This window comes from Momordica charantia (genome assembly GCF_013281855.1).
Source record: "Momordica charantia cultivar OHB3-1 chromosome 1 unlocalized genomic scaffold, Mcharantia_2.0 BLBB01000001.1, whole genome shotgun sequence".
In the NCBI taxonomy this organism is placed as follows: Eukaryota; Viridiplantae; Streptophyta; class Magnoliopsida; order Cucurbitales; family Cucurbitaceae; genus Momordica; species Momordica charantia.
The window spans coordinates 3424698-3447876 of NW_028275157.1; the positions used below are offsets into that span (position 1 = coordinate 3424698).

The following is a 23179-nucleotide window of genomic DNA, read 5'->3' on the forward strand; positions in this document are numbered from 1 at the left end:
TTGATCTTTGGTTTATTTTTGAATATTTGAAATTATGTTTTGTAATATTTACTAAAGTTTGTTTGAAATTATTAAAATGTTTTGAATTGATTTCATATTGAAAGTATGTATTTGTTTTGCATATCTATTTGAAAGATATTTTGATTGATTTTATAGGGCTATTCAGATATGTCATATTTTTATTTCGAGAAACGTTTTACTTATTTAAGGTAGTAGCCTAATTTGGAATTGATGGATTTCTGTTGTGGCTTATTTGTGGGAATACACTTTTGTGATTTTGCATTCCTTGGGAATTAAGATTCATGTGTGTGTTATTCACTCACATGACCTCACATTTAAGTAATCACTCTGTTTGTTCTAGTTGATATTATTTAATTTGACAACTCTAATGGAAGCTTCTGATTGATTGGTGTTACCAACGGCTAACCACATATGTTCTGTAGGCTACCCAATAATGCAACTTTCCACTATGATTTTGAAAGTATGAATCAATGTAAGATTGTTTTGAATGTTTGAATGATTTAGTTTATTCAAAAGTTTGAAAGTTGTACTAAATGTTTTATAACGAATTTTAAAAGTTTGACATGTTTCTATTTTTGTTACAAATGTTTTGAAAGGAAAAAAAATGAATTTCAATGTTTGATATGGAAATTGCTTATTGAGTATTTTTTTACTCATTTTTTTTTCGTTTTCTAAATGCTTTCAGATGAAGGTTCGGGTAACTGCTCTGATAGGGATTGAGAAATAGCGTTCTGGCACGAGGATTTGGAATCTTTAGTATTTTCCATTGTTTTTTTAAGCTTATGAGAACTTAGTGATGCTAGTTATTCTTTGACTTTATTATAGTATACATTTTTGTAGATTTTTGTTTCAATGTTGGACTTGTCCTTTCTTTTGTCATAGTATCAAATTAAACAAAGAAGTTTTTCCTTTAATATCGTGTTTATTTGTTTACGCTTTCGCATTTTGTCAAAATGGTCGTATTAGAAAATACAGGTTGTTACGAAAAGTATACAACTTTTGAAATTTTAACTAAATCAAAGTTCTATAGTTAGTTATAATTAAATTTAAACTATACATTTATTAGGTGCATTTAAATTTTCATTTATTCAAAATTGATTTCCTAACCATTATATTTTACTTAATAAAAATATGATTGAGTTTTTTCCCAATTTTAGCATTAGGAAATTATCCATTTGTCTTTAAAACAATAGATACTCATAATCTTATATTTATGAGTTTATTTTACTTATTATATTTGTGTATTTAATTAATAAATATGAAAATTACTATAATAAAAATTTATTATATTATAATATTCTTATAATATTTATTTTTAATCAACTTTTAATTTGTTGTATTAATTTTAATGAGTTATAATAAATTTACAATTATCCACAGAAATATATTTAGAGTTTTAATTTAACATATTTATAAATCAATACACATAATATTTCTAAACAAAATATTTCATTTTTTAGTCACCTTTAATTTAACAATTACTAAAAATATGCTATTTTCTTTAAATAAAACTCAAAAAATAAAAAGAATAACATTATTGCTTAATGTTGATAGGAGAGAAATTTTTTTTTTTGGTGACAAATAACAGAGAAGATTGATCAATAATTCATATTAATTTGTTCTAATATTTTACTTTGTAATGAGTGATAATAAATTTATAGTTATCAATAGAAATATACTTGAAAGAGTTGTAGTTTAACAAATTTCTAAATCAATGCACATAATATTTCTAAACAAAATATTCCTATGCATATTAAAATATCATTTTTTTAGCTACTTGTAATTTAACAATTACTAAGAATATGCTATTTTCTTTAAATAAAACTCAAAAAAATAAAAATAATAACATTATTGCTTAATGTTAGTAGGAAATAACTTTTTTTTAATAAGTAGGAGATAATTGATTGAATAATCTATATTACATAGATAAATTTAAAAACTGGGTAATAATTAAATTTCAATACTATTTGTAAAATAATTTATAACATTTATAGGAATGGTTAAGTTCTCAGAGATTGCCACCTTTGATTGATGTTTGAGATCAAATTTTAAGATTCAATAACTTCTACTTATAAACAACACATTATCTTGCAACTTTTATAAATAGAGACTCTCAATGTGCTACGTCGTTGTACAATATGACACTACTAAATCAATATGTATAAAATTTAAAAGAATTGATCAATAAATGAAAAGAAGCAAACCAAAGGAAGAGACCTAAATTATGGTAGGAGGAAGAAGGGAGGAACTCATATATATATACATGTAGAGGATGAATATAAGTTGAAAATTTTTTGAGGTTCTAATACCTTTTCAATTCCATTAATTTTAATTAAAGTAAAATCATAGAAATAAATAAGCATAACTTTTCATATTTTTATTTTTTTTATTAATTAAAGTTATTAAAATTAAGAATGGCATACTTAGTAATTAAAAAATTGATAAGTGAGTATAATAGTCAAAAAAATGTTTTTCCAAGATGTTTATGCAAGGATATGCACAACAGTGTATCTCTGATCGCAGCTCGAACTCGGTCTCCGAACCGATCTGAACACTTGGGCGGACCTGCACAAAAAGGTGAGCACTCCGACGATCAAGTCAGTATAGGTCGGATTCCCAGTTTCAGTTCGAGGTCAAAGAATCATCGTACCTGATCGTGGAGTGAGGTCCTCTACTTATGGGTGGTAGTCCCGTTAATCTCGCAACGGTTACACCCGGTAATCTCGGGACCGACGGTTACGCCCGATAATCACGCCGCTGACAGCAGCTCACATCGGCCCCTACCGAGCTTCCTGGTAGATCGGACCTCGGCCAGGTTCACCTCGGCCCTCATACTTGGTATCTGTCAACGCTAGTGGTGGTGATCTCGGCGGGCCGAGCTGGGGCATGACTCATGGGTCACCTTGGGGCATCAATGGCTGTCCTCCACGTGTCCAGGGTATTCTTTCCCCCAAACACAAGATGCTCTCTTTTTAATATAGTATAGATATGTGATCGAACTTTCGATCTTGAGGGAAGGGATATATGTCAATTAGAAAGTAAATTACTTATTACCTTGTCATAATTTTTTTATAATTAATAAATTTAGAGTAAAAATCTAAATATATAAAGTTTTCTTTTCCGTGAACCTCCAAACAAATAAATTTATTCATGGTTCATTTCAAATAAGTTATTTATGAAAAATCAATCATTTTATGTTCGATAATCAATCAAAGTTCAAAAAAAAAAAACCATATATATATGAGCTCGTCTGTTCATGTACTTGTCGGAACTTAAACCAATCGCTAACCTAACTCAATCCAATTATTTTTTAAAAATTTTGATTTTTAAATATATAGATACAATTGAAAAAAAAATCAAATTAAAAAATTTCAAATATTTTGAGGTTAATAATTAAATAATAACTTTTTTCCAAAATCAAGAAATTTAATTTAAATATTGAAAAAAACAAAATTTAAACTAAATAACTTAATTCAAATCTCATAAACAAGAAAAGTCAAAATTCGAATTCACCCAATAATAAATTTTACTGTTCAAAATGGTAAGAATAATTTGATTGAATTTCCAAATAAATTACTTATAATATTGTGATATTTTAAATTTTAAATTATAACTTCAGATTAAAAGCCTAAATCAAAAGATTTTTATTTTCTTTTTATTTCCAGCAAACATTAAACAACTAAATTTAATTATATTCATTTCAAATAATTCTCGTTTCTTATAAGACAAAAAGTATCATTTCTCCGACTTTAAATCACGGAATTTAAATTAATTTCTTAAACATTCTTGACGCCAAACATAGGATAAAAGAAAGTATTAAATTCATGAAAAAAAAAAACAAAACGCACCCGAGACTATTTTTGACAATTTTTTTACATATAATCCAAAATGGTTAACCAAATTTGTGATGGTAAAAAAATTTACTTAATTTATGAAAATCCTGGGCAGAACTATATATCATGTTTTTTTATAATTGTAATGAAATAATAAAAAAAATTTAGCTGTCATTGAATTAATAAGAAAATTTTTCAGTTTTCGTGATAGTTTTTTATTGTCACAAAATTCTAAAAAATCCTAAAATTAGCATTTTTTTTCCGCAAAAAATACGTCTACCATTTGACAATTTTTAATTGTCATTGAATAAAAGAAATCTAGTTTTCGTAACAGTTTTTAGCTATCACAAAATCATACAAAATCCAAAAATTAGCATTTTTTTCCCGCCAAAATAACGCTTCTACTATTTCGCGATAATTTTTAACTGTCATTGAATAAAAAAAACAATTTTCGTGATGTTTATGCAAGGATATGCACAACTGTCTTTTCGTGAACCCAGCTCGAACCCGGTCTCCGGCCCGACCTGTACACCTGAGCGGACCTGCACAAGAAGGTAACACACTCTGACGCTCAAGTCAGTATAAGTCGGGTTCTCGGTTTAGTTCGAGGTGGATTCCCATACCTCAATGTGAAGTGAAGCCCTCTATTTATGGGTGGCATACCCGACAATCTTGCAACGGTTACACCCGACAATCTCGGGACTTACGGTTACACCCGACAATCACGCAGCCGACGGTTACTTATCTTCCCTCACATCGGACGTGTCGGGACATACGGTAGGTCGGACCGCGACCAGGTCGCACCTTGGTCTTTTATACTTAGCCTTAATGGCGGTGACCGGTCCTCTCATTGGGTCGATCTCGACCTGGCTCTCCAATCATCTTTAAAGCACCAATGGCTGTCCTCCACGTGTCTAAGGTACTTTACACCCAAACATTGGCCCCCTCTCTGTCTGGTTTGATCTCGACCTGGCAGAGAAGTTCATTCGACTTCATTTTGGACACGTGGCGACTTCCAATTTGTGGAGAGAATATGACCGTTGCTGCAGATATGTCGTCGGAGCATTCAAATATTCCGACGCTTCGGATTTCGAGATGATCCTAGCCGCTCGTTGATTACATGTGTAGGGTGGAGAAATTTTTCCGATGAGCTATAAATATCCCCAATCCTTCAGGTCATACCTTACGCTTCCTGAATTCTTGGAGTTCGATCTGAAGGCAGCTCGAACCCTTGGTAGGTCGATCTCTTTCCCTTTTTCACTTTCTTTTTCAAGCGTAGTCCCCATGTCTTCTTCCTTTAGCAGTAGCTTAAGATCCGATGAAAGTTTAGCTCGTAGGTTAGAGTCCGAGCTCGAGGAGATAGAAAACTTTAGGTTCTCCGACGATGAGGAGGATAGTGATGCTTCCACCTCGGGTCAGGGTTTGGAATACCCTTCTAGGATACCCGAGCACTACCTCGGACCCCTTCGTAGGGGGTTCGCTATCCCAGAGAACATCCTCCCCAGGATTCCGGAGGAGGGGGAAAGAGCTGACAATGCTCTAGAGGGATGGGTCACTCTTTACTTCAAGATGTTTGAGTACGGCCTCAGGCTTCCCCTTCACCCTTTCGTCCAAGAGTTTCTTTTCCGAACCGGGTTGGCTCCAGCTCAAGTGGCCCCCAATGGGTGGGGTGTCATTTTTGCTTTGGCCATCCTTTTTTGGTTACGAGCTAGGGACAACGAAGAGGCCGAGCTGTTGGATGTTGATCAGCTCCTCGCGTGCTTCGAAGCGAAGAGAATAGCCAAGAAGCCTGGTCGGTACTATATGTGCGCAAGGAAGGGCGCAGGAGGTATAGTTAAGGGGCCGACCTCCATCAAAGGATGGGTGAAGAAGTGGTTTTATGCCTCTGGGGAATGGCTGGCAAATGACGAGTTTGGTCGTTCCTTCTTTGATGTTCCCACTAGGTTTGGGAACCTAGGTACGAAGTAATTCTTGCTCCTCTTTATAATTTCTAAGCTTTCTTTCTTGTTGTTTAGATCTAACTCCGGTTTTGTTTTGCGCAGTGTCAATAAGGCAATTCCGAGCTCACTCAAGCCTCCTTTGACACGCTGAAATACTTCAAGGAGCACTTTCCGAAGGGCAAGAAGGTCGGAACCTTGGAGACCGAGACGTTGGGCATCTCCCCCCTGGATGAGGTGAGGGAGGAGGTTCCTCTGAGGAGGAGGAAGAAGAAGAAGAAGACCACCTCCCCCTTGGAGGTCGGAGCTCGTGGGGCCTTGCTTGCGAGCTTCGCAGATTTGGTGGACGATCTTGAGGCCAGGATGGGCGGGACGTCTGATGTGTAAACACAGTTCAGAATTGAACCGTCAAGCTCCGGGGTGAAGGACCAGGTGTCCCGCATCTCGGCTGCGAGTTTGGACCGCTACCTCAGAAGGGCGTCCGAATTCGTAAGTGACCCAGGGTCCGTTCTGCAGAGAACCATCGACCACGCCGCTGAGGTGAGATCGGCTTCTCCATCTTTGTGTGATTTGCTTAACGGGTAGCTCGGTCTAACTTTTATGTTCTCGATGTTCGCAGGCGTTCGTTGCTTCCATTCAATCGGCTATAGCAATAAAGGCCGAGTTTGATGGAAGGGAAGCTCGGCAGCGAGGGAGAGGGAGGACTTCTCTACTGCTTTGGAAGCTGCTTCCTCCACCATGAAGGGTGAGCTGCTGAGGGTTCGCTCTGAGGTGGATATTTTGAAGGCCGAGATGGAGGCCAAGGGCGAGCTGCTGAAGAAGGAAGAGGAGAGGCGCAAGGCCCAGTTCCGAGCTGCCCATGCCATTACCAAGGGCCTGGAGAAGGAAAAGTTCCAGCTCCTTAAGGAGAATGATGACATGCTCCAGGCTCTTGAGGCGAAGGACAAGGAGCTCAAGTGCGTGACTGCCGAGCTGGAGACAGCGAAGGAGCATCTCAGCAACGGAGCTCTGCTGGAGGAGTCTTTTAGGCAACACCCTGACTTCGACGGGTTTGCCAAGGACTTCTCTGACGCAGGCTTCAAGTTCCTCATGAAGGGCATCGCTTCCAACATGCCCGACATTCAGATCGATCTCAGCGGTCTGAAGAGGCAATATGCTGAGAAGTGGGTTTCAGGGCCTAACTGTACTCCTGGCCCCCAGGCGCTGGTGGAGAATTACGTCGGAGATCTGGACTCTGACTACTCCGATCTTGAAGAGGACCAGGTCGGCGCTACTCAGGAGGGCGCTCCTCAAGCAGGCTCTTAGGAGATCAACCTCTTGGGGTCGTAGGGCGAGCTATCCTCCCACCTCGGAAGCAGCTGAGGCCTCTTTCCTTTCTGTTGTTGTTTTTTTTTTCTCTTTTTTGTAAGTCTCAGGGCAGAGCTACAAGGTCTATAAGCCTTGGCCCTGTTCTCCGATTAATGAAAAAATCTCTTATTCATCTTTACTTTGGTGTAGCCAGCTCTGTTTCTTTCCTTGCCTTTTCTTTAAATCTTGTAGCCAATTTCACCTCGCACCTTTAACTCTTAACATCGCGCCTAACTTTAAATCCACAGTTATTCTTTACATCGCACCTCCTACCCAGAGGTTTGAACATTTTGAACTCTCTACATCGCCCCTTCAACTTAAAGGTTTGAATTTTAAGTTCAATAATGGTTTTTACATTGCATCTCGTACCTATAGGCATTAAGGATTGAATTTCAACCAACTCTTTTACAATTAACTTTGAACCTTTCATATCGCACCTTTAACTCAACGTACAAAGGATTGAATGTTGGTTCATTGCTGGTTTTGACATCGCACCTCGTACCTATAGGCATTAAGGATTGAATTTTAACCAACTACCGCAATTTAAACTTTGAACATTTTGAACTCTCTACATCGCCCCTTTAACTTAAAGGTTTGAATTTTAAGTTCAATAATGGTTTTTACATCGCACCTCGTACCTATAGGCATTAAGGATTGAATTTCAACCAACTCTTTTACAATTAACTTTGAACCTTTCACATCGCACCTTTAACTCAACGTACAAAGGATTGAATGTTGGTTCATTGCTGATTTTGACATCGCACCTCGTACCTATAGGCATTAAGGATTGAATTTTAACCAACTACCGCAATTTAAACTTGTGGGAGTCCGTGGCCCCCATTTAATTTCTGGTCGAACTCGGAGTCATGAAATTAAATCACCTCATCTATTCGGACCGCAATCCCTTTGAAAATTTTTACAAGTCCATTTAGGACCATTTTGACATTTCAAGGGTAATAGTGCTTCAGATGCTCCGCGTTCCATGGATGCGCGAGAACGTCTCCTTTCAGATCGGCCAGTATGTACGCCCTAGGTCGGACTACTCTCTTGACTTCGAACGACCCCTCCCAGTTTGGGTCGAGGGTGCCCACATGATTTTAGATCCTCCTTAAGACCAGATGTCCAACTTGGAAGGTTCGAGGTCGAACGCGGGCGTTGTAATATCTGGTCATTCTACTTTGACATTCCACCAGGCGTAGCTGGGCCATTTCTCTTCTTTCTTCCAATAAGTCGAGGTTGAGAAGTAGCTCTTCCTCATTTACTGTGGGCTCGTAATGCTCCACTCTATCAGATGGCATGCCGATCTCAACTGGAACAACAGCTTCGGAGCCAAAAGCCAGTGAGAACGGGGTCTCACCGTTGACTCTCTTTGGGTGGTCCGGTAAGACCACAGAACCTCTGGTAGCTCCTCGGCCCACCTGCCTTTCCTGGAGTCCAGTCTCAGTTTGATGCCTCGTTTGATGATCTTATTTACTGCCTCCACCTGCCCATTCGTTTGCGGATGTGCAGGGGACGAGCTGAGGTGACTTATGCCCAGCTTTCTGCAAAAGTCCTTGAACTTTGCGTTGTCGAATTGCTTTCCGTTGTCTGTCACGATGACATGTGGTATACCAAAACGGCATACAATATTTACCCATACGAAGGACGTGACTCTGGACTCTGTAATATGGGAAAGCGCCTCAGCCTCGGCCCACTTTGTGAAGTAGTCCACAGCAACAACGACAAACTTGGAATGTCTTTTGCCCAAAGGGAAGGGACCGATGATGTCTATCCCCCACAGCGCGAATGGCCATGGGGCCGAAATGGGGGTGAGCAGCTCGGACGGCTGGTGGATTATGTTTCCGAAGCGTTGGCAGTTGTCATAAGTTCTTACAAACTCCTTGGCATCCTGATCGAGAGTAGGCCAGTAATATCCTTGTCGAACCACCTTGGCCGACAGCGACCTGACGCCTGAATGATTGTCGCACACTCCTTCGTGGATTTCCCTGAGGACATACAGGCCTTCCTCTGGGGTTAGGCATTTCAGCAGAGGCAGAGAGAAACTGCGTCGGTACAACGCTCCATCTCGGATTATGAACCGAGCTGCTTTTCTCGCCATCTTTTTGTGTTCTTCGGGTCTTGTGGTGAATTTCCTCTAATGAAGTCCGCGATTGGATCCATCCACGAGGGCTCCGGAGTGTCAATCTCTATCTGATCTGGCTCCAAGATCGAGGGATTATCCAAGATCTCGACGGGGACCGACCTGGCTAGATCGGTCTCATACGCTGATGCTAACTTAGCCAAGGCGTCAGCATTAGAATTTTCTGCTCGAGGAACCCGGCTTACTTCGGAGGTTCTAAACTGGGTGAGGTACGATCTGACCTTGCTCAGATATTTCTCCATTCGGGAGTCTTTGGCTTCGTACTCCTCCTTAATCTGGCTCACAACCAGCTGGGAGTCGCTGAAGACCTTAATACAAGAGGCCCCCAACGCCCTAGCAATTCGCAGACCGGCAATAAGTGCTTCATACTCGGCCTCGTTATTGGAAGTCCAGAAGCTGAATCGCAGGGCATACTCAAACCACTCGCCTCCTAGTGCGAGCAAGAGGACTCTGGCCCCGCACCCCTTCTCGCTGGAGGATCCGTCGACATAGATCGTCCACGAGGGGTCGGACTCGCTTGGCTCGGGAGGTGGCGTGAGCTCGGCTATGAAATCTGCCACTGCTTGTCCTTTCAACGTACTTCTGGGTTCGAACTGAACGTCGTACTCACTCAGCTCCATTGCCCACTTCATCAAGCGTCCAGAAGTTTCTGGCTTATGGAAGACGTTTTTCAAGGGCAAGTTAGTGAGCACCACCACAGTGTGGGCTTGGAAGTATGGTCTAAGCCGCCGGGCCAAGGTGACCAAAGCGAGAGCCAATTTTTCCATTTGAGGGTATCTGGTCTCGGCTTCGGTCATGGCCTTGCTTGTGTAATAGACCGGACTTTGCTGCGCTTCCTCTTGTTTGACTAGGGCCGAGCTGACGGCGCTGTCAGACACTGCCAGGTACAAGTGAAGCTTGTCTCCTGGCAATGGCTTGGCGAGCAAAGGTGCCGAGCAGAGATAACTCTTCAACTGCTGAAATGCTTGCTCGCGCTTTTCTGTCCATTCGAACGGCCCCTTCTTTCTTAGGATTTTGAAGAAAGGAAGGCACTTATCGGTTGACCTTGAAACAAACCGGTTCAGGGCTGCAATCCTGCCATTGAGGCACTGAAGTTGCTTCAGAGTCTTGGGTGCCTCCATCTCGAGCACGACCTTTATTTTCTCGGGGTTGGCCTCGATCCCCCGGTTGTTCACCACGAAGCCAAGGAACTTTTCCGAAGAGACTCCAAAAGCACACTTGGCGGGATTGAGCTTCATCTGATATTTCCGTAGAACTTCGAAGGCTTCGGCCAGGTTGGAAAGATGCGACTTTGACTACTTGCTCTTGACAAGCATGTCGTCCACATACACTTCCATGTTCCGGCCGATCTGCTTGGCGAACATTTTATTCACCATTCTTTGGTAAGTTGCTCCTGCGTTCTTTAGGCCGAAGGGCATGACCTCGTAACAGTACAACCCTTGGTCTGTTATGAATGCAGTATGATCTTGATCTGGGACGTGCATCTTGATCTGATTGTATCCGGAGTAGGCATCCATGAAAGTCAGCAGCTCGTGCCCGGTCGTTGCGTCCACCAGCTGGTCAATCCTTGGCAGTGGGAAGCAATCTTTTGGGCATGCCTTGTTTAAATTTGTAAAGCCTACGCACATTCTCCATTTCCCGTTGGAATTTTTAACTAATACAACATTAGAGAGCCACTCGGGATACAGAGTTTCTCTTATGTATTCAGCTTTCAATAGTTTGTTTACTTCCTCAACGATTACATCACTCCTCTCCTTATTTACAAGTCTTCTTTTCTGTTTTATAGGTCGGAATGACGGGTCTATGTTGAGGCGATGCGCCATGATCTTCGGGTCAATGCCAGGCATGTCCTCATGAGACCATGCGAAGACGTCCGAGTTGGACCTGAGGAAGTTGACCAGCTCCTCCCTGTCGGTGGCCCCCAGCTTAGTTCCTATGCTTACCTGTTCTCGGGACTAAGCAGAGGAACAAGCTCGAGCTCCTCAGTTGGCGAGGAGAACTCCCTTCTCGGTAGGTCGGCCTCAAACCCCAGTCACATATAGCCATAGTGCGCGGGAAGGAAATACGGTTTGATGCCACTCAGATAAACTACACCTTCAACATTGAGAATATCAAAGATGCTGTGGGCAATAAGATGTTAGTGACTCCGACTCTGGAACAGCTTGATGAGGCTCTAGAATGTGTTGGGAAGCCCTCTGCCACTTGGGATTTGACTACTCATGGCAAGGTACGACTAAAACCCGAGGATGTTTCCCTAGCTGCTGCAGGATGGTTATACATAGTCAAAAACAGAATTCTGCCAACGGAGCATGATGACCATGTCACTCAGGATAGGGCACTGCTGGTTTATGCCATGCTAAAGGGCATAGATGTGAATTATGGAGAATTGATCAATACCAGTATCCATGAGTGTGCCCACCGGACACGTGGTAAGCTTTATCACCCACGTTTGGTCACTTCTTTATGCTTGCGACAAGGTGTACAGCTCCCTGAGGATCAAATTAATAGAGATGCCCCAATTGTGGAGGAGAAGAATATTCGGCGTATTATCGCCCATGCGTTACAAAGAAGGGAAGGTACTGGGATGTCTCCTACATCGGAGATCCGTCGTCTTCGAGAGGAGAACCAACAGCTGCGAAATCAGGTTCGAGAAGTCGTGCAACATATCTACAACTTAAGGGCTTCATTGGATTTTGCGGTTTTACCTTCGTGGCCTCCAGCGCTAGCTGCTATCCTTGGTCATCCATCTCCCAGTGCTGACACTGATCCTAGTCCACAACCTCCGACTTCATGATGGGAAGGTTCCTTCTTTGCAATTTTTTGTGTTTTCTTCTTTTGGTTAATGACGTAGTTTGCATATTCTAGCATTACTACGCATGTTTTTTTTGTATTGATTATGTTTCGAGCTCAGTTGAAGCATGAATAAATTAGTATCGTTTATCTTCTGATCACTTAAAGTATGCCTTCACTTAACCTTAGTTTAGCTTTTCACATGCCTATTTTGAAGCATCTGTGCTGTGCATGTGATTTCATGTCGATGATGATTATAAGAGATTGTTGAGTTTTCTGTTCTATGCCTGACTAAGCTTTGAGCTATTTCCTTTGTTTATGTGATAAACTCGTTTTCTTTTATGTCTTTTTGATCTTTACAAACTTTAAGCTTTTTCTTTGCCCCTATATAGGAAGTCCTTGTCCTTTTTATTGTTAAGCCTTTTTCATCCGATGCAAAAGTCTTTTCCCAGTGAGGACACTATCTCTCTTAAGTTTGGGGGGGACAGTCGTTGTGTCAGTTGTTGTTTCAGAAAGATAAAGTGTTATTTATATTTGAAAACTCATGCTATTTTCTTTTGAAAAAGAGTCAGTTGGAAAGAAAGAAAGTGTTGAAAAGCACTTAGCTTAAAAACCGAGAAAGAAAAAGAAAAAAAAATTGCAAAAGAGTAAAAAAGAGTCTTTGTCAAAGAAAATAAGAGTGGGAAAAGACTTGTGTTAGAAAGAAAAGAGTGGTAAAAACAATGAGAGTTAAAGAAAATGTATTTATGATTTCTGAGTCCTACTGTAGACACCCATTTAGTTTTAGGTTGGGTGTTGACTTTGAAAATAGCAGTAAGGATGGTGATAAGTGACTTCGTGTTTCTCATTGTCGTCGTTTTATGACCTAGCTGTTAGTTTCAGAGTCTTTCTACGAGTAGCTGTGGTTGAAACCGATGTTAGTGTGTGCAAACCTCAAGGGCTAGTAGCCGGTCTTTCAGATGTAAAAGTCTTAGTGTAAGGAGGGAGTGTGCAGATTCCTTAGGGGTATTTGAAAACGGTTTCTGTTTTTGAAAGAGAAAAAAAGATTTTGAAAGAAAAAGTTTTTATCATTTCAAACTTGGTTTATAGTGACTAAGTTTACAAAGGCAATAGAATGGTAGGCTTTGACATCTTTTCCTTGAGACAATTTATGATTGAACATCTCGGTTGCTTTTGCTTTTCCTTGTCCATGTGTTAGAAAGCTGATTAAAGTTGCTAAGTTTTGCTTGAGGACAAGCAAAAAAGTTAAGTTTGGGGGTGTGATTACGCTTGTTTACATGCGTAAAAAGAAGGTTTTAGATGCTGTTTTTACAATGTTTCAACTTTGTTTCGGATTTTTCTCGGTCGTTTGAGTTCCAATTCATGCAAAATTCATATATTATGGTTTGTGGTTGGCTTATATTGTATTTATGACATTTTAGGACCATTTGGGAGTGGAAATTAATCAAAAGAAGCAAAAAGACGAAAAAACCATCATGGGAGGCGCCAGGCGCCTGGGAAGCCTGCAGAAAAACTGGTTTTCTTCCAACTTTGCCCTTAATGAAACGCGTCTTCCAATGCGTTTTGGTGGTTCCAACCGATGCATACGTGTTGAAGAAGTGTTCCACTATCAGTTTGAGCACGATTTGGTCAGTCAAAAGAGTTGGAAATGGGTGATTCACCATCGTTTTAGGACCTACCTAACCAATTCTGCACAGCTATAAATTCCAGCAACTTCTCCACCAAATTCATCAAGCCTTGCTTCCTTCTCTTGATCATTTTTAGTGTTTCTTTGTTGCTTTCTAAGTACTTTTGAGTTGTTTTCATTAGTTACTTTTGGTTTTTAAATCCCGAGTACTTTACATTCTTTTATTGAGCTTTGTTTTGTTTCCATTTGTACTTAGTTATTTTCTACTTATTCAAATATATAAAAATCTAGCACTTTGCTTATCTTCCCTTTGCCTTTACTTTATTTTTAGTTAAGAGAGTTGTGTTTTTGGAGGAAAGAGCACGTGACACTCCCCCTTGCTTGAAAGAGAAGGGCGAAGCTCTCAACCCCGATAAAAACTCTCCGTTAATTAACTTTTGTTTTTCACACATGCATTTCAATTTCAACCACTCTACTTGCTGTATTTTCTTCAATATGTCTTTCTAAATTCCCGTCTCTAGCCCGGTTATGGATAGTTAGCCTTTTATTTCTAATAAGGGTTGCTAAGAAGTAGTGTTTTTGCTTTCCATTCATTGCTCAACATGTTTTCCCAAAAAGTTAGGATTTAGAGAAGGCCACTGTAAGTCTTAACAAGTCAATACTGAAAAGGTTGCTTATTTGCATTGTTGAGTGGTTAAACCGAGGAGAGGAACGCCTTAGACATAAGGGTTCCGCTTAAGTAGCCTAGACATATGACCTTAACCCGAGGTTGCGACTATTTCCATCCTAAAACTAAGATATCTCTCGTAATAGACATATTAGGGAATATCTTAGGACTTTGAACTTGCTTAGACATAAGTCAAGTGAAAAGCGTAGTCGTTGGTTTCTAAAGTAAAATGCATATTGTCCTTAGCATGTCCTTGATTCTTTGTTGGCTAACTTGAAGTAATTCGGGCTAGGTTTTATTATTATAAGTCCAAATCCCAAATCCAAAACCATTATTTGTGACCACTTCCCATTTTACAAGAATCACTCATTCCAACATTCACTATTCTTTAAAACTTTAGAGTTTGGAAATTATTTAGAAGTCCTTGAGGATCGATACTTGGATACTCCATCCATTTTATATTACTCTGACAGGTGTGCGCTTGCATCTATATAATTGTTACCACGCTTAGTGCGTGCGTTCAGCAAATGCTCAGTCACTATGCTTACCTGGACTCGGGACTAAGGAGAGGAACAAGCTCGAGCTCCTCAGTTGGCGCGGAGAACTCCCTTCTCGGTAGGTCGGCCTCAAACCCCAGTGATCTGCTCTTGCTGGCTTGGTCTTCTAGGGCGCATACTGATGACCCTTTGAGTGCGGAGGCATAGCACTCCCTTGAAGCGGTCTGTTCTCCTCGGATTGTGCCCACTCCATTAGGGGTTGAATACCTCAGAACTTGATGAAGTGTTGAGGGAACGGCCCGAAATGAGTGGATGATGGGTCTCCCAAAGATGGCATTATAGGCCGATCTACCGTCAATCACTACGAACTCGGCCATCTGAGTGACCTGCGTATTGTCTTGCCCAAATGTGACCGGCAAGTCAATACAACCCTCTGGGGAGACCGACTCTCCAGAGAACCCAACTAGCGGTGTCGGGCTCTTCTTTAATTGCGTCCTGGTCCATCCTAGGGTGAGATATGTTGGAAGGGACAAGATGTTGGCAGATGCGCCCCCATCTATTAGCACCCTTCTGACCACAACATGGTCAATCAAAGGAGTGATTATAGTGCGTCATTGTGGGGCAAATGTACCTCCTCCAGGTCTGTATCGTTGAAGGTAATAGGGCAGGTCGGCCTCTGCTCCCTGATGATGCACACCTCGCGCCTGGCTGCACGAGCTAGCTCCTTTCTTTTATGTCCGGATTGGCCCCCACTTGGTCCTCCGAAAATGGTGTTGATGACCGCGGGTCGATCAACGCGCCGAGGCAGCGTCCTTGAACGCTTCCTCTCTTCCTTCTTCTCTGCCGAGCTGGACCTTGGCTTCCCCACAAATTTCTTGAAATAGTCGTCTTGAATGAGGTCTTCAATTTGGCGCTTCAATTCCTAGCAGTTTGACGTATTATGACCGTGTTCCCGATGGAAACGGCAATATTTGTCCTTGTTGCGCCTCTCCGGGTCTCCTCTAAGCTTCTCAGGTCGCTTAAGGAGTTTTTCCATTCCAGACTCCTCGATGTTCGTAAGGATCTCAGAGATCGGAATGGTGGTTGGAGTGTAACGCTCGTAAGGTCAGTTTCGGCTGGGACCATTTTCCGCCCTTCGATACTCTGCTCGGCTGTTGAAGGAAGATCCCCTGTCCTTGGACTTGGAATCTACCTTCCCTTTATCTTTTCCACTTTTGCCCTGGTTGATCATTCTCTCTGGTCGACCAGTTTTGGTTCGGATGAGCTCTTGCCCGTCAATGACTTTCTTCGCCTTCTGTAATACTTCGGCGAAGGTAGCCGAAGCCTCCTCTCCAAGCTTCACAGTGAGGGCCTCGTCGGCCAGGCCGGTGAGAAAGTAGCACATGGCCGAGTCGTCGGAGCAGTGCGCGACCTTCAACTGTTCCTCCTGGAACCTTGTGACATACTCCCTTAGCGTCTCTCCTTCCTTCTGTTTGATGGTGGCGAGATGAGTCGCTGTCTTTTTGTCATAGTGTCGAGAAGAGAATTGGGCGATGAACTCTCTCCTCAGCTGAGAGTAGGTCGAGATCGACCGGGCTAGCAGCCTCCAATACCATAAACGCGCGCTGCCAGTAAGAGCGATCTGGAAGGCGCGGCATTTAATTGCGTCTAATGCCGCTTGAAAATCCATGAGGCCTTCAAAGACCTCGACATAGTCCTTGGGGTCCTTCGACCCATCATACGGTTTCACAGTGGGAGCTTTAAACTTCGGAGGGATTGGTGCCTCCAAAACGTCCGAGGTGAATGGCGATTCTCCCAAGTCGCCATCATCCAATGGAATTTATTTCTGTTCGCACTTGGCCTTCAAAGCCTCAACTTGAGCATCGAACTTGCTCTTCAGCTAGTCGAACTCCTCCCTCGTGATCATCCCTTCAGGAGTTACCGGGTGGTAGAAGGATTCAGCCTGCTGGTTGGAGCTCCTGTGCGAGCGGGTTGGTGACTGTCCTTTTCGGATGGACGAGCCCCTCTTTCTGTTAAGGTGCTCACGGAGGTCACCCCTCTGGTGGGTGTATTCTTCGCCCTCACCTTCTTCGGGATGCTGCCCCTCGACTGGGCCGAGGTGGGGACCCCTCTGCTCGCGCATGTCAACTCGCGTCACCTGGTTTTCAGATCGAGATCCTGCGCCTGCAGCCTGCACCATTTCGCTATACATCTCTTCCATAGTCCGCATCTGAGTACGCATTGTCTCCATTTCTTTCTGGAGTGCGTCAAAATTCTCCCTTGTTGGAGCTGGGGCTGGGCCTCGGGTGGTTCTCTTGGAAGTCCCACCTCGGCCACGATTGGCCTTGGATGGCTTTGGATGTGCTGGTGGTAGAACGGGCGTGGTGATACGTGCCGACCTGCGGAGAGGTTCTGTTCCCAGGCCCTCGTGACCTTGCCCTTCTACCACCTCTGCTCCGACCTCCCTTTGGTGGACATCACTGGCAGCTAGAGTTCTTCGATCAGCCGTATTGGTTGAGTTTGCTGGTTGAACCATTTTCGTTCGCGTTTTTGTTTAAAAGAATTGGGATGACTTAGATTGTCCTCCCCACAGACGGCGCCAAATGTTTATGCAAGGATATGCACAACTGTCTTTTCCTGAACCCAGCTCGAACCCGGTCTCCGGCCCGACCTGTACACCTGAGCGGACCTGCACAAGAAGGTAAACACTTCAACGCTCAAGTCAGTATAAGTCGGGTTCTCGGTTTAGTTCGAGGTGGATTCCCATACCTGAGTGTGAAGTGAAGCCCTCTATTTATGGGTGGCATACCCGACAATCTTGCAACGGTTACACCCGACAATCTCGCAACTGACGGTTACACCCGACAATCACGCAGCCGACAGTTACTTATCTTCCCTCACATCGGACATGTCGGGACATACGGTAGGTCGGATCGCGACTAGGTCGCACCTTGGTCTTTTATACTTAGCCTTAATGGCGGTGACCGGTCCTCTCATTGGGTCGATCTCGACCTGGCTCTCCAATCATCTTTAAAGCACCAATGGCTGTCCTCCACGTGTCCAAGGTATTTTTACACCCAAACACGTGACAATTAAAAACTGTCATAAAATTTTAAAAATCCAAAAGTAGCATTTTTCCCACACAAAAATGCGCCCTCACAATTTGTGATAGTTTTTTTTTTCCCAAAATTTGTTAATGTTCATAACTGCCATGGAAGGCCAGTTTTGTAATAGTGTTGCATTTGAGAAAATATAGCAACTTATCCCTTCACACACCTTGGTAAAAATAAAATTTAAGTGTATACAAAAAATGGTTATAGTAATGAAACAAGGTAGTAATCCACAAGGATTGAACTAATACTTTGAATATTAATACTCAAGAACACCAATCATTCCAAACTATAACATTTAGGAATGTTAATTACAACTAATGGGAACAAAACAAACGAATACGTTAAACTACAGGTGAGCAAAGCATCCTGAAAAATCGATCCGACCAATAAAAATCGATCGAACTAACGTCGATCGATCGATTTGGTGAAGAATTCGGTCGGAGTTGGTTTTTCAAAAAACCGACTTGTAAGTCGGTCAGTTTGGTCGCAAGAGTGATTTCTAACCGAACCGACCATTTATTAAAAAAAAAAAAAGGGTAGATTGCATTAAATGCAGTCTGCCATGCATGCTGCAGCTGGTCGTTGGTTTCCATGTTCCATTAAAAAAATTAATTTTTTTTATTTATTCTATTTTACTCTCCACTCGTTCAGCTTCAATCCTTGTTCTCTCTCTCTTTTTTTTTACTTCTCTCAGTGCTCTCATCACTAATCTTCTTCCTCTTCTTCTTCGTTCTTCGTCGTTCCGCCTTCTCTTTCTCTTCTTCTTCACTCTTCTTTCATTTTTCTTCTTTTTGACTTTCGAATCACAAAAAAGCTCGCCTATCGCCCATATCTCACAAATGATCACTCATGGACAAGGACAAAATGAAAAAGAAAGAAGATAAGAGATTGGGAGAATAAAAATGGCTACGTGGCTCTAGTGAACCTTAGTTGAACTGTCTCACGTTGTATAATGGTGTGTAATTGTATAAAAGTACATATATTGAATGAATAAAATTAATAATAATGGGTAAGGTAAGGTTTTATTTTGGAGTTGGGATGTTTTAGGAATTGTGAGTGATATCATTGCGGAATTGACTGGGGGCAGACCACCTCGGTCTTGTGCGCTTAAAGCCTAGCGTTGGAAAATCACGCTTTGGTGCATCCATTATATTGTTTGGGTAAAATTTGACCAAGTCGTTGGATTTTGTAGGCGTTGCAATTGGCAGTCTAGGTCCTGGAGAAAGCTTTTCAGCGAAAGATGCCTCATTGATAGGTGCCAAAACGAGCATGGTCCTAGAAGTTGCCGAGAGCATTGAAGGAGAAGACATGACAACGAGGAAGAAGAAGATGAAAAGGAAATGACCGCATCGTAATGCCATTTGCAAGGATCCGAAATTGAAGAAAATAGTACGAATTGTGAAGTCCAAATTTTGGGTTGTTGATGTATGAGAGGTAGGTGGACAAGGTGTTATATAGGATTGTAGAGGGAGAAAAGATAACGATTCCATGGTAAAAAATTGCAAGTACAGTTGGTCACATTAGTTAGTTTCTCTATTTGAATAGTTTTTTATTTCCTAACAACATTTTCTATAATTTGTCGAAAAGTTGTCGACTAAAAGAGGAACAATAAACGTAATCTTATTTCTCACCTTTTGTCCACCACATACAAATTTAGAGATAATGTCTTGAACACGCGGTTTTGGAAATTTATTTTAAAAAAGGTCTGTTTACAAATTTTACCTGGTTAGATTTCTAGATTTAAAACTTTTTCCAAATATCAAATTTACCTTTATTTATGACATTTATATTTACTATAGTTAATTTTTTTCTTTAAATGTAAAAGATTTAATGTTCCTAATTTGATTTTGTAAATATTAAATGATTGTGGCACCCAAATCAATTATTTACATAAGCCCCTAATTTACTCCTTAATATATTCTACTAAAGAATGAAATTTATTACAACTTGATGACATAATGAGGTAAGATGACAATGGAGTATTGCGACTTCATCCTTTTCGTTTATGTTGAGATATTAACTATATCTAGCTATAAACTATAGCTATTATAACATATAATTATATGGAGATATAAACTATAACTTATATATAACTATAAAATATATACGACTATATACCTCTATAATTAACAAATAAAGCAAATAACCCACATATATACGGCGTTACCATCAAATACTTTTTAAATACACCAAAATCGAACACCCAAAATTGGAAATAAAAAACATACCTAAAGTTTTAAAACGTAAACAGCAGAAAATAGGCTACAGGAAACAATGATGAAAACGAGCGAATCAGAAACGGGCTGCCAGAGACGGTAACAACAAAAAACGAACACTAAGAAAACAAGGAGAAGGTCTGCCGCAAACAATGGTAAAGAGCGATGGAAAAGAAGACAAATGAAGAAGAGGAAGAGATAACTAAAAAATTTGGGAAGTTTATTTAGAAAAGTGAAAAGGTGCATAAATTTAGGTATTTAAAATATAAATCGCCAAAATCAACCATTTTTCTATTTTAAATTTTCATGTCTTAATAATAATTACATGTATATAAAAAAATGTATATTAAAAAATGTATATTGGTAAAATGTAGATGAATTTCATTTAAAGAGACGTATAAAAGTGTAAATTTTGTAGAATGAATCTTGCAGTTTTTGGATTTTAGCTAAGAAAGTAAAAGATAAAAGTAATTAAGAGAGTGTGTTAATGCCTCTCATTTATTTCATATTTGAGAGTGTTTATCCAATTGCTTTTGATTTGGGTGCATCCTTTCCTTATTCATGTTTTTTAACCTAAAATCGATATTTATTTCATGTTGTATAATAAATAAACTATGTTAATGGAGATTATGCATGCATTAGATACTTGAGGGCATCACTAAACCACAATTGATTTACCTGAAGGAATGAGCTTATAGATCATCATATTCATTTAGCTGATCGCATATTTTATCAAGAATGTTGAATTAGGGTAGGGATAGGGACAAAATGGCCTCATCCCCACCTTGTGGGGACTGGGGTACAAAGATGACCTAGTGAGCTTAACTGGTAACCAACTTGAACAAAGTTTGATTCGTCTTCCCTTGAAATTTTGAAGTTTGAATCTCTATCTACAGAAGAAAAAATGTGGTTTAAATGTGTTACTGTTCGGATTCAATGGTGTCATATATATATATCACAAATGAAAATATTATACACTATCTTCAATGAATAGAATACTTGATGCCTAAATCGATAAAAGATCCTTTAGTACATTGTGAAGCATTAAGCGTCAAGACACGAAAACCATGCATATGATGATCAGAATGAGTTTGTACAAGTTGCTTTTGTGGTTAGCTTGCCTGCTTCTATTATCTATTTCTGTGGTTAATTCAGTATACTCGAGTCCGAAAGCTTCACCAAAACCATGCATAAAAAGAGGGAAGTATGCTCGTCAAGTCGCTCAGGAAAAAAAAACACGATCAGTGACGCTTCCTCCGATAGAGCGAATAACCAACAAGGGCAGAAACAAAAAAGGTCCACAAAACCTGCCAAAATCACATATTAAGGCTTAAAAAGAGTAGTGTTGGTCTAAACGAAGCATTGGCAGAAATGACATTTTCCTTACTGTATTAATGGCAAGCCATCTTTCAAGCCTTCTGATTCTAGACTGCATATCTTCTACTATCCCTTCCAATGGAGATGATGCCTCTCTACTAGGGGAGGATTCTGAAGCTGTACTACTTCCCTATTCCAATCAATAATGTTTTCACAAATTATGATCTGAATCAACATTTTCAAACAGTTTTAGTAGTTTTTATAAGGTTTGCTTCTCGAAGAGGTATTCATGCCATTATTCAATCCTCAAGATTGGTCAGTTTAATTTGGTTAGATTTTGTCGGTTTCCATGAGTTCGAATTTGGGGACAGTGTTGGGTTTATCCGAATTCAACTTACCCCACTTACACCTCTAGCTAACACCTATTCAATGCACTGAACAAAAAAATGCATGTTCCAACTATGTTGATTAACATCCACTTATCAGAAATTTACTTCAAGGTTAAAATAAGAACGATCATGGACGACTGCTCCAAAATCTGAGTTGCAATAACTAGTTTTGGATGATAAAAACCATTTTTATACTAAAATTTAACTAAACCATTGGCATAGAGTCAGTCCTCAGAACGTATTAAGAATTTATTTTATCCAATAGATTCAGTATACCTGAATTTATTTTATCCAATAGATTCAGTATACCTGAGATTGAATGAATTCCACAAGTTCCTGCAGTCTTGCAGCTTGATGATTATGGATTAGGCCAGAACTCCTATTCGCTGGCAAACTTTCCAAAATTATTTGAAGATAGCTCTATAAATAGAAACGGAACCGTCAATTTGAAGTATAAAGAAGAATGTTCTGCTTTCATACTTGTACTCATTAACACTCAAAGAACATATTTTGTAAGAAATGAATTGCATTTTTAGAAAACAAAAGAAAGAAAAGAAAAGAAAAATGTAGTTTCTTACACGATTAACCAATATATAACTTGATTTTTCAATAATAACTACTTTTCTCTTTTAAATACTAGAGTTTCTTCTATCACTTGACAACCAACAAGTGTTAAGACCCCCATTGTTAATACTTATCATAGGAGGGGCAGGAAGGGAATTGTCCTAGAGACAAGGGAATGACGTGCGTGAGGGAATAATGGTTTGGGTGGGGCCCAGTCCTGTAATAGGGCACGAGTATTAGTAGGATGTCTTGGGATTAGAGTGTCAGTCTTGTTTTGAGTGTAGAAAGGTAGACAGGGACAGAACGCCCACCCTCTCGAATAGGTGGGTCGGCACTGTATTGCCTACAGGCTGTTTCATCATTTTAATACCAAAAGTGAGGCTAATCCTCACATATCGGTATCAAAGCAAGCTCGATACTGGGAATAGCGATCGACAATGACGGTAAAGGAATTGGAATCGCGATGTGAGGCGACAGAGAAGGAGATTTCCGATATCAAAGGAGCGATCACCACACTTTGCGGGAAGGTGGAAGAACAACGAGCTATGAGTGAACAGATTCAGATTATGCTGGAGGGCTTTATGTCGTAGATCATTGGCGGAAACTCCCCGTCGCTTTCACAGCTTGGAGACTTATCGGCGCTGAAGAACAAACAAACGGTCGATCCTTCACGAGTGATTCAGATCAATGACCAAGGGGTCGATCGCAACAAATTCAAGAAGGTTGAGATAACGATTTTCAT

At 40.6% G+C, this 23179-nt stretch overlaps 2 protein-coding genes across 8 annotated transcripts in view; both read right to left on the reverse strand.

Moving 5' to 3' along the window:
• Positions 1 to 8396: 8396 nt before the first annotated feature.
• On the reverse strand, positions 8397 to 9236 carry LOC148213099 (uncharacterized). Its single transcript, XM_088123214.1, has 2 exons — positions 9012 to 9236; positions 8397 to 8831 (listed from the first exon to the last, which is right to left on the reverse strand). The coding sequence occupies exons 1-2, from the start codon at positions 9234 to 9236 to the stop codon at positions 8397 to 8399; spliced, it is 660 nt and encodes a 219-aa protein (XP_087979340.1).
• Positions 9237 to 21093: 11857 nt separating this feature from the next.
• LOC111024113 (P-loop containing nucleoside triphosphate hydrolases superfamily protein) overlaps positions 21094 to 23179 on the reverse strand; it is a 37633-nt gene continuing 35547 nt past the window's right edge. For 5 of the 7 annotated variants that reach the window (XM_022301719.2, XM_022301718.2, XM_022301715.2 and 2 more), the window contains 3 exons: positions 22183 to 22293; positions 21555 to 21674; positions 21094 to 21474 (listed from right to left, as the gene is read on the reverse strand). In XM_022301719.2, the coding sequence (XP_022157411.1) occupies positions 21409 to 21474; positions 21555 to 21674; positions 22183 to 22293 (297 nt within the window). In that variant the 3' untranslated portion in view covers positions 21094 to 21408. The other 2 variants (XM_022301716.2, XM_088125500.1) reach the window with 2 other exon arrangements.

Coding starts and splice junctions, on each gene's coding strand:
- LOC148213099 (XM_088123214.1), bottom strand. CDS start 9,236: ATGGCGAGAAAAGCAGCTCGGTTCATAATCCGAGATGGAGCGTTGTAC. Junction 8,832..9,011: donor ATCAGGATGCCAAGGAGTTT/GTAAGAACTTAT, acceptor TACTTCACAAAG/TGGGCCGAGGCTGAGGCGCT.